This window comes from Crotalus tigris, unplaced genomic scaffold (assembly GCF_016545835.1).
Source record: "Crotalus tigris isolate CLP2741 ecotype Arizona unplaced genomic scaffold, ASM1654583v1 scf7180000017690.20705106771:4171800, whole genome shotgun sequence".
Classification (NCBI taxonomy): domain Eukaryota; kingdom Metazoa; phylum Chordata; class Lepidosauria; order Squamata; family Viperidae; genus Crotalus; species Crotalus tigris.
In genome coordinates this window covers 2,137,999-2,152,500 of record NW_024096569.1, presented here as the reverse complement: position 1 = coordinate 2,152,500, position 14,502 = coordinate 2,137,999, and the positions used below count along the sequence as shown (strand labels likewise).

Below are 14,502 nucleotides of genomic sequence, written 5' to 3'. Positions count from 1 at the left end.
TAAGAAGGAAGAGAGAAAAGGAGGAATGAATGAATAAAGGCAGACAGGCAGGCAGGCAGGCATTCTGTACTAGCTCAGAAACAGTCTCATCTCCCCCCTCCCCGCGCGCGTGCAACTCCTCGGAACCTGCCGGGGAGGGGGGGGGAAGGCCTGGGCGGAGGGGGGAACAATGACCCTTGTGCTCCTTCACCCGACCCCCGATGGCCCCCCTTCCCTCCCTCCCTCTTTCCCCTCCAGCAAACGTGCCAGGGTCTCCCCCTCCCTCCCCAGCCGCCCCCTGGGAGACCCTGGGAAAGTCTTCCACACGCCCCGGTGTCAAAAGTCGCCTGTTCTTTGATATGCCCCCCCCCCGGGAGAGGGGCAACAGCTTCGCACCTGGCTGGAAGCTCACACGAGCCCTTCACACGCTCCGCGCGGCTCTCCCCCCCCCCTTCCTTGCAGTTTGGCGAACCACAGCTGGACGGGGGTGGGGGCGGGGGGAAGAGATTGCACACTCGTGGGAGATGCACGAGCGCCGGGCGAGGGAGCCAGATGTGCCGAGCGGCGGCGGCGGCGGCAGGGGGGGGTCTTAGGGGGCCCTCTGCACATGCTCAGAGGCAGGGGGCTGCTTGAGTTTCCCCTGCATGGAGGAATCCTGGAGTCCTGCTTTGCTTTGCACAGTTTTAAATTTCAGTTTGCATCCTTGGAATATTTTAAGTTATTTTTTTTCTCTCTCTCTCTTTGTCTTTTTATCATCTGGAAGCTGTCCAGAGACAGAAAGCCTACACATTTAATAATAATAATAATAATAATAATAATAATAATAATAATAATAATAATAATAGTTGGAAGAGACTTTGGAGGTCATCTAGTCCAACCCCCTGCTCAGGCAGGAAACCCTATACCATTTCAGACTAATCATCATCATCATCATCATCATCATCATCATAAAGTTGGAAGGGACCTTGGAGGTCATCTAGTCCAACCCCCTGCTCAGGCAGGAAACCCTACACCATTTCAGACTAATAACAACAACAACAACAACAACAACAATAATAATAAATCCTTATGAAATTTAAATAAAGCCACCCATCGGAGCTGGAAACGTTGAGAGTACAGTCAGTTCTCCAGTTATGACCCCAATTTTATGTTGCTAAGTGAGCCCTTTGTTAAGCGGAACGTTTGTCCCCATTTTACAACCTGCCTTGCCACCATCGTTAAACTGAAGCGCTGCAGTCAACAAGTTTGTCCCACGGTCGTTAAGCGAATCCTGCTTCCCCCATGGACTTTGCCCGTCAGACGGCTACCAAAACTGGGTCACGTGACCCAGGGACACCACAACCGTCATAAATGCGAGTCCCTTGCCAAGCGTCCAGATTTTGATCACGTGACCCTGGGGAGGCCGCAACGGTCGTAAGTGTGTGCAAAACGGTCCTAAGCCCCTTCTTTCAGTGCTGTCGTAACTTTGGAACAGTCACTAAATGAACCGTCGTAAGTGGAGGACTAGCCGGAGGGTTGATCAACCTCAGCAGCTGATCAACCTCAGAATTCTGGGCAGAGTTGAAGTCCACCCGTCTTCCGGATGCTGAGGTTGATGAACACTTTGATGAACCTTGACAATTTTAAGCAATGCTGGCTGTGGAATTCTGGGAGTTGAAGTCCACATACCTTAAAATTGTCAAGGTTGAGATACACTGAGAGACAGAGCATGTGCAGAGAGCAGATAGACTGATTCTCTTATACCGTAAATGTGGGAAGAAAATACTTTAAATCGTTACAACGCTTCAGTTTCCCGTCTTGGCTGAGGGCTGCCATCCAGCTGTTCCTAACCGCGCATTGGTGGTTCAGTGGTAGAATTCTCGCCTGCCACGCGGGAGGCCCGGGTTCGATTCCCGGCCAATGCAATGGGTGTTTTTGCTGCTCTCTTGCGTCACAGCCTTTGCTTGTGTTCATGCTGTTGCATACTGTAGCAATTTCCTTTCCACTTCCTTTAATTTATTCGTTTGTATACATTGAGAACACCTGCAAAAGGGGACAAACTCCTTGTGTGTCCACTCACACTTGGCCAATAAAAAAATTCTATTCTATTCCATTCTATTCCATTCCATTCCATTTCATTCTTATTTTTTATTATTTCTTATTCTATTCTATTCTACTCTACTCTATTCTATTCCTTATCTATTCTATTCTATTCCTTATTTCTGTTCTATTCCTTACTTCTATTCCATTCCATTTTTATTTCTTATTTCTTATTCTATTCTATTCTATTCTATTCTATTCTATTCTATTCTATTCTATTCCTTATTTCTGTTCTATTCCTTACTTCTATTCCATTCCATTCTTATTTCTTATTCTATTCTATTCTATTCTATTCTATTCTATTCTATTCTATTCTATTCTATTCTATTCTATTCCTTATTTCTATTCCATTCCATTCAATTCTTATTTCTTATTATTTCTTATTCTGTTCTGTTCTATTCTATTCTATTCTATTCTATTCTATTCTCCATGGGTCGATTTGCAGGGAGAGAAGGCATCTTGGCCAATAAAATCCCTCTTTTTTTCTAGAAAAAAAATGCACCCGATTAATCTCTGGCAAAATCTTTTTTTGTTTTTGTTAGATAAACCGTACCAAAAAAAAAAAAGTCAGTTGCATTGGCCGGGAATCGAACCCGGGCCTCCCGCGTGGCAGGCGAGAATTCTACCACTGAACCACCAATGCGACTACAACAAATATTTGAGAAGATTCCTTGTCTTCTCTGCCGTTCCAGTCTGTTTTTTTTTTTTAAATATATATAGATTTGAGGTTTTACACAGCTGCCCATCTTACAGACACGTGACTTTTTTTCCTCTTTCCCCAGTCTTGAAAAAGGGCTAAAGTTTTCTTCCGCTTTTCTTTCCATTCCTGATGACTTCAGGGAGATCCCCCCCCCAATTTTCCTGGGCCTGCGGAAAGCCACCTGCCCCTCCCAATTCCAGATGTGGAGTGGTCCATGGGGGGGGGGGAGGGAAGGGTCCTCGACTTACCACAATAATTAGGGCCAGAATGTTCATTGGTGGGCCAGAATTATTGAGTCAAGCGATTTCACCCACCTGTTTTGCCAAGATGGCAAAGCGAATCTCTGTGGTCGTTAAGTGAATCGTGTGGCCGTTAAACGAATCCAGCTTTTTTTCACCTCCCTCCCCGTTGACTTTGCCTGTTCAGGATGCCGCAGACATCGGAAATACACGCGCTTGAATGTGGATCATGGGGAATACGTTGCCGTTGTATCTGTGAGGACTGGTGATAAGCCACCATTTTCAGGGCTGTTGTAACTTTGAAACGGTCGTTAAACGAATGTTTGGGTGGAAGGCTACCTGTGCAAACGCTTGGCGCTTAGCCAGGCCGAAAGATTTCGAGTTAAGTTTTTCCAAAGCCCCTGAAGGCAGGAGAAGAAGCAACGGATGGAAACTCATCAAGGAGAGAAGCAACCTGGAACTAAGGAGAAACTTCCTGACAGTGAGGACAATTAACCAGTGGAACAGCCTGCCACCAGAAGTGGTGGATGCTCCAACACTGGAAGTTTTTAAGAAGAGACTGGACAGCCATTTGTTTGAAGTGGTATAGGGTTTCCTGCCTAAGCGGGGGGGGGGGTTTGGACTAGATGACCTCCAAGGTCCCTTCCAACTTTGTTGTTGTTGTTATTATGTGGGTTAAAAGAAAGCGAAGGAAGGGAGAAAACAAAAAAAATGTAGGAATGGGTTCCCCATCCTGGTCCTTTTTGGCTGCCCAGTCCTTCGAGGGAGAGAAGGAAGGAGGGAAAGAGAGAAACAGCTAAAGAACAAAAGAAAGAGAAAGAGAGAGGGAGGGAAGGAGGGAAGGAAGGAAGAACAGAGAGAAAGAAAGAACCAATGAATGAAAGAAAGAGAAAGAGAAGGAGGGAGGCAGGCAGGAAGGAAGAACCAAGGAATGAAAGAGAGAAAGAGAGGGAGGGAGAGAAGAAGGAAGGAAGAAAGACAGGGAAGGAGAGAGAAAGAGAAAAGGAAGGAAAGAAGGAATAAAGAAGGAATAAATAAAGAATAAAGAAAGAGAGAGAGAGGAATTAAGGAAGGCAGGGAGGGAGGGAGGGAGAGATAGAGAGAGGAAGGAAGGACAAAAGAATGAAAGCAAGAGAGAGAGAGAGAAAGAGCAAATAAAGGAAAAAAGAAAAGAATGGGAGGGAGGGAGGAAGGAGATTGGAATAAGAAGGGAGGGAGGGACAGAGGAAGGAAGGAAATGGGATGGAGGGAGCGAGGAAGGGAAGGAAGGAATGAAGGAAGGAAGAAAGAAAGGAAGAAAGAAGAAAGAAGCAGGGGGAGGAAGAGGAAGGGGAAGGGAACAGGGAAAGAAAGAAAAAAGAAAAATAGATAAAAAACAAAAAAAGAAGGAAAGTGGAGTGGGAAACGGGGAAAAAGAAAGAGAGAGAGAGAAAGAAAAGAAAAGAAAAGAAAAGAAGAGGAAGGAAGGGGAAGGGAACAGGGAAAGAAAGAAAACAAGGAAGAAAATAGATAAATAAGAAAAGGAAGGAAGGAGGAACAGGAAATGGGAGAAAGAAAAAGAGAGAGAAAGAGAGAAAAAGAGAGAGAGAAAAAGAAAGAAAGAGAGAGAGAGAAAGAAAGAGGGAGGGAGGGAGAGAGAAAAAGAGGGAGAGAGAAGTAAGAAAGAAAGAGAAAGAAAAAGATAGAAAGAAAGTAAGAGAGAGAGAAAGAAAGAAAGAAAGAGGGAGGCAGAGAAAAAGAGGGAGAGAGAAGAAAGAAAGAAAGAAAGTGAGAAAGAAAGAGAAAGAAAGAAAGAAAGAAAGAGAAAGAAAGAAAGAAACAAAGAAAGAAAGAGAAAGAAAGTAAGAAAGAAAGAAAGAGAAAGAAAGAAAGAAAGAAAGAGAAAGAAAGAAAGAAAGAAAGAAAGAAAGAAAGAAAGAAAGAAAGAAAGAAAGAAAGGAAGGAAGAAAGGAAGGAAGAAAGGAAGGGACACCTTCCTTGCCCTCCCCGCGACCCCTCGCCTTCCTTCTCTTGGGCAATGGGAGGAGGGGGCGGCCGGCCTTTTCACACCTCCGGGCTCCTGGGGAGGGGTCTCGGGGGAGGGCGGGGGGGGACGAGGGCTTAAAGGGGCCGCACTCGGCGCATCCCGGGGACCAGAGGCGGCCGCGGGGCGGAGGATGCTGGCCACCGAGAGCTCGCCGCCCGGAGGGGCGAGAAAGGTAACGGCTTTTCCGACCCGGGGTTGGGGGAGAAGTTCATTCCCACGTTACGCTGCTCTTTCTGGCTTCGCTGCCGTCAGGAAAGAAAGGCCGGGACGGGGAAGGGGGCTTCCCCGGCTAACCATGATTAAACTAACCGCGATGGGGGAAGAAAGCTAGGTTAGAAAAAAAAAAAAGGACCGGGAGAGAATCCTGGCCCGGGAAATTGATTGATTGATATAGATTGATTGATTGATTATTGGCCATCAAGTCATTTTGTAGTCTTCTACGAAATATACCCTTTCGTTTTCCGATCCTGAAGTTTGGGATTTGCAGATAGATGGTTGAAGGCAGCCTGATTTTCATCGTGGTTATGGCTTTGATTTGGGGGTGGTGGGGGGTGTGTGGAGGTAATTATTTTATTATTTTTTATTCTTATTCTTATTTCTGCTATCGTGTGTTTTTAATCTCCTGTAAGACGCCTTGAGTCACCTTGAGCGAGGCAGCAAGAATGTACTTTAAAAAAAAATAAATTAAATAAATGAATAAATACATACATACATACCTACGTAGATAAATGAATATTGTGTTTTTAATCTCCTGTGTGACGCCTTGAGTTGCCTTGAGCGAGGCGGCGGCGATATATTTTTTTAAAAAATAAAATAAATGAATGAACAAATGAACGAATGAATAAATAAACAAATAAATAAAATGAATGAACATGGTGTTTTTAGTCTCCTGTAAGACGCCTTGAGTCGCCGTGAGCGAGTAGGCAGCAATATAATTTTTAAAAAAATAAAAATAAATGAATGAATGAATAAATAAATAAATAAATAAAATATTGTGTTTTTAATCTCCTGTAAGACGCCTTGAGTTGCTGCAAGCAAGCGGCAATATAAATTTTTTTAAAAATAAAATGAATGAATGCGTGAATAAATATTTTTTTTTAAAAAAAATTGAATGAATGAATGAATGAGTGAATAAATGAATAAAATAATCTGTAGGAATGAAGACCCTTTCCCCCCACACACTTTATTCTAAAGCAGTTTTCCCTGCAGACTTCAACTCCCAGAATTCTCTGGGAGTTGAAGTCCACAGGTCTTAACACAGTTGTTGAAATTGAGAAGCACAGCTGGAATTATTTTAATGAAAAGTTCACCTCGGGGGGGGGGGGAACCGATCAGATATCATGAAGACATTAATAATAATAATAATAATAATAATAATAATAATAATAATAATAATAATGTGGCAAAAGCAAGCAAGGGTAGTACCAATAGTAATAGGCTCCTTGGGTGCAATCCCAAAACAACTGGAGCACCATTTGAACACCATTGGCATTGACAAATTTGCTATTAGTCAATTGCAAAAGGCGGCCTTATTAGGAACTGCTTCCATCCTGCGACGATATCTGTAATACCATCAAACATCCACATCTACCTATCCCAGGTCCTGGGTAAGGACTCGATAGGTAGACAAAATGCCAAATCCAGTCTGAACATCTGGCTGACTGTGCGATGATCGATAATAATAATAATAATTCGCTATTAGTCAATTGCAAAAGGCGGCCTTACTAGGAACTGCTTCCATCCTGTGACGATACCTGTAATACCATCAAACATCCACATCTGCCTATCCCAGGGTAAGGACTCGATAGGTAGACAAAATGCCAAATCCAGTCTGAACATCTGGCTGACTGTGTGATGATCCATAATAAAGTTGGTTGGGGACCGGCCATTGGTTGCCTCCTTCCTGTCCCTGGAGGCTTCAACCCCCATGTGGGAGCGGACCCCCCTCCAGCTAATACCTACAGGCTGTCCTCTGAAACCCCCCCCCCCCACACCCACATCCTCAGTGTCATTGTAACCCAGCACGATTGTGTGAATCCACCCCGGTCAACTGCCCCATCCCTTCTTTAGGTCCAGAATGCAAAGGCTAAATAATTCTAAATTTTCTAGTGCATTTAGAATTAACCAGGGGAAAGAGGGCATTAGCAAACAGGCCGGGCAGAGACCTCCAGGGATCCGTATAGCCCACCCCACCCAGGGGTCAACCCCCAATTTTTTTTTTCTCTCTGCACAGATGCTGAAACCCTTGGTGGAGAAACGGCGCCGGGACCGGATCAATAAGAATCTGGAGGAATTGCGCCTACTTCTCCTGCAGAAAACCCACTGCCAGGTCAGCGAGTGACGCCCCCTATCCCTGCCCCACCCCCAGGAAGAGTGGGATAGGATAGAAAAGGATAGGACAGGATAGGATGGGGTAGAATAGGATAGAATAGAATAGAACAGAACAGAATAGAAAATATGGAATAGAATAGAATAGAATAGAATAGAATAGAATAGAATAGAATAGAATAGAATAGAATGGAATGGAATGGAATGGAATGGAATGGAATGGAATAGAATAGAATAGAATAGAAAATATGGAATAGAATAGAATAGAAATAGAATGAAATAGAATAGAATAGAATAGAATAGGAATAGAAATAGAATAAAAAATATGGAATGGAATAGAATAGAATAGAATATAGAATAGAAATAGAAATAGAATAGAAAATATGGAATGGAATGGAATGGAATAGAATAGAATAGAAAATATGGAATGGAATGGAATGGAATGGAATGGAATAGAATAGAATATAGAATAGAAATAGAAATAGAATAGAAAATATGGAATGGAATGGAATGGAATAGAATAGAATAGAATAGAATGGAATGGAATGGAATGGAATAGAATAGAATAGAATAGAATAGAATAGAATAGAATAGAATAGAATAGGAATAGAATATATGGAATGGAATGGAATAGAATAGAATAGAATAGAATAGAATAGAATAGAATAGAATAGGAATAGAATATATGGAATGGAATGGAATGGAATGGAATAGAATAGAATATAGAATAGAAATAGAAATAGAATAGAAAATATGGAATGGAATGGAATGGAATAGAATGGAATAGAATAGAATAGAGAATAGAAATAGAAATAGAATAGAAAAATGGAATGGAAGAATAGAATAGAATAGAATAGAATAGAATAGAATAGAATAGAATAGAATGGAATGGAATAGAATAGAATAGAATAGAATAGAATAGAATAGAATAGAATAGAATAGAATAGAATAGAATAGAATAGAAATGGAATGGAATGGAATAGAATAGAATAGAATAGAATAGAATAGAATAGAATAGAATAGAATAGAATAGGAATAGAATGGAATGGAATGGAATGGAATAGAATAGAATAGAATAGAATAGAATAGAATAGAATAGAATAGAATAGAATAGGCAGGGACCTTGCAGGTCTTCTAGTCCAGCCCCCTTCTGGGAGTCGAAGTCCACAAGTCATCCAAGGGCCAGGTTTGAAGACCCCTGATCTGGATAAACACACCTCCATCAAGAGATAAGAGCTCCCTGCAGCCCAGCTTAATCTCCCAGTCTTCAAATTGAACCCCCTTCAAGTCCATTGAAGTGCACGATCCATTTACCCCTTTACCTGCCAGCAGAGGGCGCTCCCGTTCTACCTGAGCCAGCTATCCTTAAAATGGCAGACTAACCAGGGGCGCTGGACCCTCCATCAGGCGGGAAGGGAGGGCTGACTAGGGAATTCTGGGAGCTGACATCCGCCCCTCTTAAAGGGGCCAAGGTTGAGAAAAAAAAAACAAACCACATCCATCCACTCTCATTATTTCATCATCTGCTCCTCCTTCCTCCCTCTGTTGCAAAGAAGATCTATTCCGTGTCTGCCAGTGGGGTGCAGATAGACTGCTCCCGGATGGGGAGGTTCTACCTGGAAGGCAGCGCCGGGAGTTTTGCGTTGCCCTCTTCTTCGACCCCTTTTCTTCACAGACCCTGAAGAACCCCAAAGTGGAGAAGGCGGAGATCCTGGAGCTCGCCGTGAGATACCTGCAGGAGAGGCAGAAGGCAGCAGAAGCCCAGGGTAAGGAGAGGGAAGCAAGAATAGAATAGAATAGAATAGAAGCAGAGTTGGAAGGGACCTTGGAGGTCTTCTAGTCCAGCCCCCTTCTGGGAAATAAAAAAGGAAGGAAGCTTCAGATGCAAGATGGGAACTCTTGACATCTAGGTGTCCATGCCCGAAATTTCCCTAAATCCTAGAAATTGGCAACAATTTCAAGCTTTTGAAACGATCTTTTCTCAGTTTTTGGACTCTGTTTTGTTGGCCTGCAGGAGGAAACACTACAAGCAGAAAAATTTAACTTGGGTGGACTTCCACTCCCAGAATTCCCCAGCCAGCCTGCTTTAAGATGGGTGGACTTCAGTTCCCAGAATTCCTCTGCCAGCATGTTTTAAGACAGGTGGACTTCCACTCTAGCCTGCTGTCTGGGGAAACCTGTCTTAAAGCTGCTGAACATAGAATAGAATAGAATAGAATTAATAATAGAATAGAATAGAATTAATAATAGAATAGAATAGAAATTAGAATAGAGTAGAGTAGAATAGAATAGAATAGAATAGAATAAGAAATTAGAATAGAATAGAATAGAATAAGAAATTAGAATAGAATAGAATAGAATAGAAATAAGAATGGAATAGAATAAGAAATTAGAATAGAATAGAATAGAATTAATAATAGAATAGAAATTAGAATAGAGTATAGAATAGAATAGAATAGAATAGAATAGAATAGAATAGAACAGAATAGAAATAAGAATAGAATAGAATAGAAATTAGAATAGAGTATAGAATAGAATAGAACAGAATAGAAATAAGAATAGAATAGAATAGAGTATAGAATAGAATAGAAATAAGAATAGAATAGAATAGAAATTAGAATAGAGTATAGAATAGAATAGAATAGAACAGAATAGAAATAAGAATAGAATAGAAATAAGAATAGAAATAAGAATAGAATAGAATAGAAATTAGAATAGAGTAGAGTAGAATAGAATAAAAAATTAGAATAGAATAGAATAGAAATAAGAATAGAATAGAATAGAACAAGAAATTAAAATAGAATAGAATAGAACTGGAAGGGACCTTGGAGGTCATCTAGTCCAGCCCCCTGCTCCAGCAGGAGAACCTACACCCTTTCAGACAAGTGCCTGTCTAGTGTCACGTGAGATTCTTTGCTTCGCGCCATGCAGCTTCTTCCACTTTTGCCGGCAAAACCTGCCCGTTTTGGCTTTTCCGAACCTGGAAAGCAGCCGGTCTCCGGATCCGGTGCCAGGTGGGGGCTGCCCTGCCTCGGGTTGGCCGTGACCAGCTTCCTCCCGGCTGTGTGATTTTTTCCCCTGTTCCAGGTGCGAATCCTTCTGAAGATGGCGGTCTGCAGACCTGCTACGCCACGGGCTTCCGGGCGTGTTTCGGACACCTGGCCTCCTTCGTCCGACGAAGCCCCCTGCCCGTCCAGAGGCACCTGTGGGAGACGCTGGGCCTGTATCTCGCCTCCACGTCGGAACCGTCAGCCCCGGATTGGACCCCGTCCCCTTTTTCTCCCAGTTCTTCCTCTGAAGAGTCACCCGCCGGGACCCCCGAGGGTTTTGCCCCCCCTTTGCAGCCGAGGAGAACTTTGGCATGCTCAGAGGTGGCTTCCTGCAGCACAGGACAGGTGGGGAGCCAGCCGAGGGACCCCCGAGCCCCCAAAAGGGAGGCACCGGTCAAAAACATCCCCCTGCAGACCCCCCTCTGGCGTCCTTGGCCCTAGGAGGGGGGGACATATTCCCACGCACCCCCCTGACCTCCCCCTCTTTGCTCCTTCCAAAACGAAACCGTCCAAACTGACTTTACAATTCGCAGCTGTCCTGTGGCATTCTCCGACGGACGGAATTCATAGGGACTAGTGACTTGGCTTCCCATTTTGCCCAATGCTCAGTTGCAACGGGTCTGGCTGAAGGCGTTATGGGATCCCAGCTAGAGGCGTGACGTAGAAAGTCTGGTTTGTGCCCCAGGATGTTGGCTTCAGCGGCAGCCGCAGCTAAATCAAGGTTTAGCCTAAGCTGGGAATTCAAGTAACAAGGATGGCTGGGTTTGTTTCTTTGAATGGATCTTTTATTTTTTTTAAAAAAATATATTTTTTTAAAAGTTTTAAAGGCCAGGGCACCCAATCCCCCAATATAGGAAGTCCTCCATTTACAACCTTTAGCGATCGCTTGAAATGGCAACCCCCACCGAAAAAAGGGAGGGATGACTGCGCTTCACACTTACGACCGGCGCTTCACGCTTACGACCATCGGTCACAATTTGGGTGCTTGGCAACTGGCGTGTGCGTATGATGGTTCTGGCTTCCCAGCATTGTGTGATCGCTGTTTGTGATTTTTTCCCAACCAGCAAATATTTGTCTGAAATGGTACAGGGTTTCCTGCCTGAGCAGGGGGTTGGACTAGATGACCTCCAAGGTCCCTTCCAACATTATTATTATTATTATTATTATTATTATTATTATTATTATTAAATTCAGTGGAGGGAGGCTTAAAAACTGCTGTGATTCGCTTATAACAAATACAGCAAAAAGGGTGGTAAAACCGCCCTCACTTAACAACCGCAGAAAATCTGGGCCCAACTGAAGGTCGTAAATGGAGGACTATCTATAATACCTTTTCGATTTAAGACTCCTGGATCCCGCAGAGTTTTTGCAGGTAAGTAAAAGAATTTTGGGGAAACCAGCCAGTTCAACTGCTCAGCCAAGTATGGGACCCTCTTCCCCCAAAAAACAGCCCTGGGGAAGGAAGAAATTGGGGAGGGGGGCAGCTCAACGTAACCTCACGGGGTGCTAATTGTGGGGGGGGGAACTGGAAACCACGCTGTGTCACTTTGAACCCCTGCCGCGAACCAGCCTGTCAATCTAAATCAGTGGTTTTTCAACCTGGGCCACTTTAAGACGTGTGCACTTCAACTCCCAGAATTCCCCAGGGAATGAAATCGCTGGCAAAATATATATATTTTTCTTTAGACACACACACACACACACCCAGAGACACAAAAGGTCAGTTGCATTGGCCGGGAATCGAACCCGGGCCTCCCGCGTGGCAAGCGAGAATTCTACCACTGAACCACCAATGCATCTGCTGCAGATGTGCTGGATAAGCCATCCCCTTATGCTCTGCTCCCGCCTGTTTTTGTTTTTTTTTTAAACTTATGGTGTGACTAATTGAACAACTGCGGTGATTCAGCTTAACAACTGCCGCAAGGAAGGACATAAAAATGGGGCACGATGGGGTTTTTCTGCTTGAGCAGGGGGCTAGACTAGAAGACCTCCAAGGTCCCTTTCAGCTCTATTCTATTCTATTCTTTCTGTTTTCTATTCTATTCTATTTCTTATTTCTCTTCTTTCTGTATTCTGTTGTATTCTATTCCTTATTTCTATTCTATTCTGTATTCTATTCTTTCTGTATTCTGTTCTGTTCTGTTCTATTCTATTCTATTCTATTAGCAATTGTCTTGCTTAGAAGTGAAAAGTTTGGGCTCAACTGTGGTTAAGTCAAGGACTCTGTATTGACTTCTGATAGTTTTGCATGGGTGTGTAAATATATCCTAATATTATTTGGGGGCACTGTTCCTGTTAGAAGATAATACATAATAATATAGTTGTATCTTATCTAATGCTGCTAAATGTGCAAGAGCTCTCAAAGGGAGTTGACTTAAAATTTATATGGGTGAATGGAATAAATGATAGGACGAATAAACTGAGGATTTTTTTCCCCATGTCCTGTAGGAAAATGACTTTTTAAGCCACGATTGTTGTTCTATATAGCTGTATCTTTTAAGGAGCTAGCCAGCTGTTGTGTAGAAACTCAAAAGACATTTGCACGTAATAAAACATGCGCCAGTTTCTGTTGAAAACTAGGTTAAAATCAGTGGGTTTTTTTCAACCTCAGCGGCTTTTAAGATGGGTGAACTTCAACTCCCAGAATCCCCCAGCCAGCAAAGATGGAACTGATGACATTACAATGTCGGTCTTTTCATTTTCAATTGCTAACACACCGTTTCCACCCAAAGCGCCACGATCACTTGAGCAAAAATCTTTGCAATTACCGACACTGCCATCGATGTGTTGGTGAAGGCTGTTTGCCCCAGTATATTCACACTAAATCTTATTTTCTTTTACGTATATGTGGTTGATCCCTTTGAGAATTCCTTTTCGAGTTCTTCAGTCACTCCCTTGACAAGTTTATAGTCCTCATGGAGGAAAAGGGTTTGGTTCCTTTTCACCCAAGCTGGCAACCTTCCCATCACACCAGCTTTGTAGGGGGTTCTACATTTTGTGGTGTCAAAACATAGCTTGTTTCATCCCAATCTCGGATATCTTTCAAGTTTCTTCCTTGGAAAGCTGGAACTCTTAGGAGCAGGACTTGAACTCAAGCCAGACAAATTCTTTGACTCACTTTCAGCCGTGGACCAGCATTCGAGAAGCTGCAATACAGCTTGTTTCGGAGAGACGCCAGTAAACAACCTTTAATTCTTCGTTTATTGTGGCTTTTCCATCGTCCTGTTTGGCTGGTTTAGAGTTTTGAGGCATGGGGCGAACCCCGGAAACTGGTTAGCTGGGCCTCGTGAAATGGACAAATTAACTTAATATTGTACATGAATTGTGCTGTGCAAATGTAGCCGCAGATTCTTAAAAGGCCAGAAATGAATGAGGCAGTAACGGAAATGCAGATATTGAACCATAACTGAACGCAAAATTTTTGTGGCGAAGCAAGTCAGCGGCTCAGCGAGTTTTGGCCCATTTTACCATTTGGGGATGATGCAATGGTCGCTAGAGTGAAAAATGGGTATATGATGGTATAGGGTTTCCTGCCTGAGCAGGGGGTTGGACTAGATGACCTCCAAGGTTCCTTCCAACTTTATTGTTGCTGTTGTTGTTGTTATTATTATTATTATATGGTATAGGGTTTCTTGCCTGAGCAGGGGGTTGGACTAGATGACCTCCAAGGTCCCTTCCAACTCTTATTATTATGACTATTATTATTATTATATGGTATAGGGTCTCCTGCCTGAGCAGGGGGTTGGACTAGATGACCTCCAAGGTCCCTTCTGAGTCTGTTACTCTTTTTTTCCTTCCTTCCTTCCCTCCCTCCCTCCCTCCTTCCCTCTCTTCTCCAACACTGGAAGTTTTTAAGAAGAAACTGGACAGCCATTTGTCCGAAATGGTATAGGGTTTCCTACCTGAGCAGGGGGTTGGACTAGATGACCTCCAAGGTCCCTTCCAACTATTATTATTGTTATTATTATTAGTCTGAAATGGTATAGGATTTCCTGCCTGAGCAGGGGGCTGGACTAGATGACTTCCAAGGTCCCTTCCATCTTTATTATTATTATTATTAGTAGTAGTAGTAGTAGTTTGAAATGGTGTAGGGTTTCCTGC

The 14,502-nt window shown here is 43.2% G+C and overlaps 1 protein-coding gene and 3 non-coding genes across 4 annotated transcripts; 2 read left to right on the top strand and 2 right to left on the bottom strand.

Annotated features, from left to right (window-relative positions):
* The first annotated feature begins 1,812 nt into the window (after window positions 1-1,812).
* TRNAG-GCC lies at window positions 1,813-1,883 on the top strand. Its single transcript has one exon. It is a non-coding gene; the product is annotated as a tRNA-Gly (tRNA).
* A 747-nt stretch (window positions 1,884-2,630) lies between these two features.
* Window positions 2,631-2,701, bottom strand: TRNAG-GCC. Its single transcript has one exon. It is a non-coding gene; the product is annotated as a tRNA-Gly (tRNA).
* A 2,452-nt stretch (window positions 2,702-5,153) lies between these two features.
* HES7 (hes family bHLH transcription factor 7) lies at window positions 5,154-12,865 on the top strand. Its single transcript, XM_039337819.1, has 5 exons — window positions 5,154-5,195; window positions 7,257-7,352; window positions 9,027-9,117; window positions 10,439-10,598; window positions 12,850-12,865. The coding sequence occupies exons 1-5, from the start codon at window positions 5,154-5,156 to the stop codon at window positions 12,863-12,865; spliced, it is 405 nt and encodes a 134-aa protein (XP_039193753.1).
* Window positions 12,127-12,197, bottom strand: TRNAG-GCC. Its single transcript has one exon. It is a non-coding gene; the product is annotated as a tRNA-Gly (tRNA).
* Window positions 12,866-14,502: the final 1,637 nt, after the last annotated feature.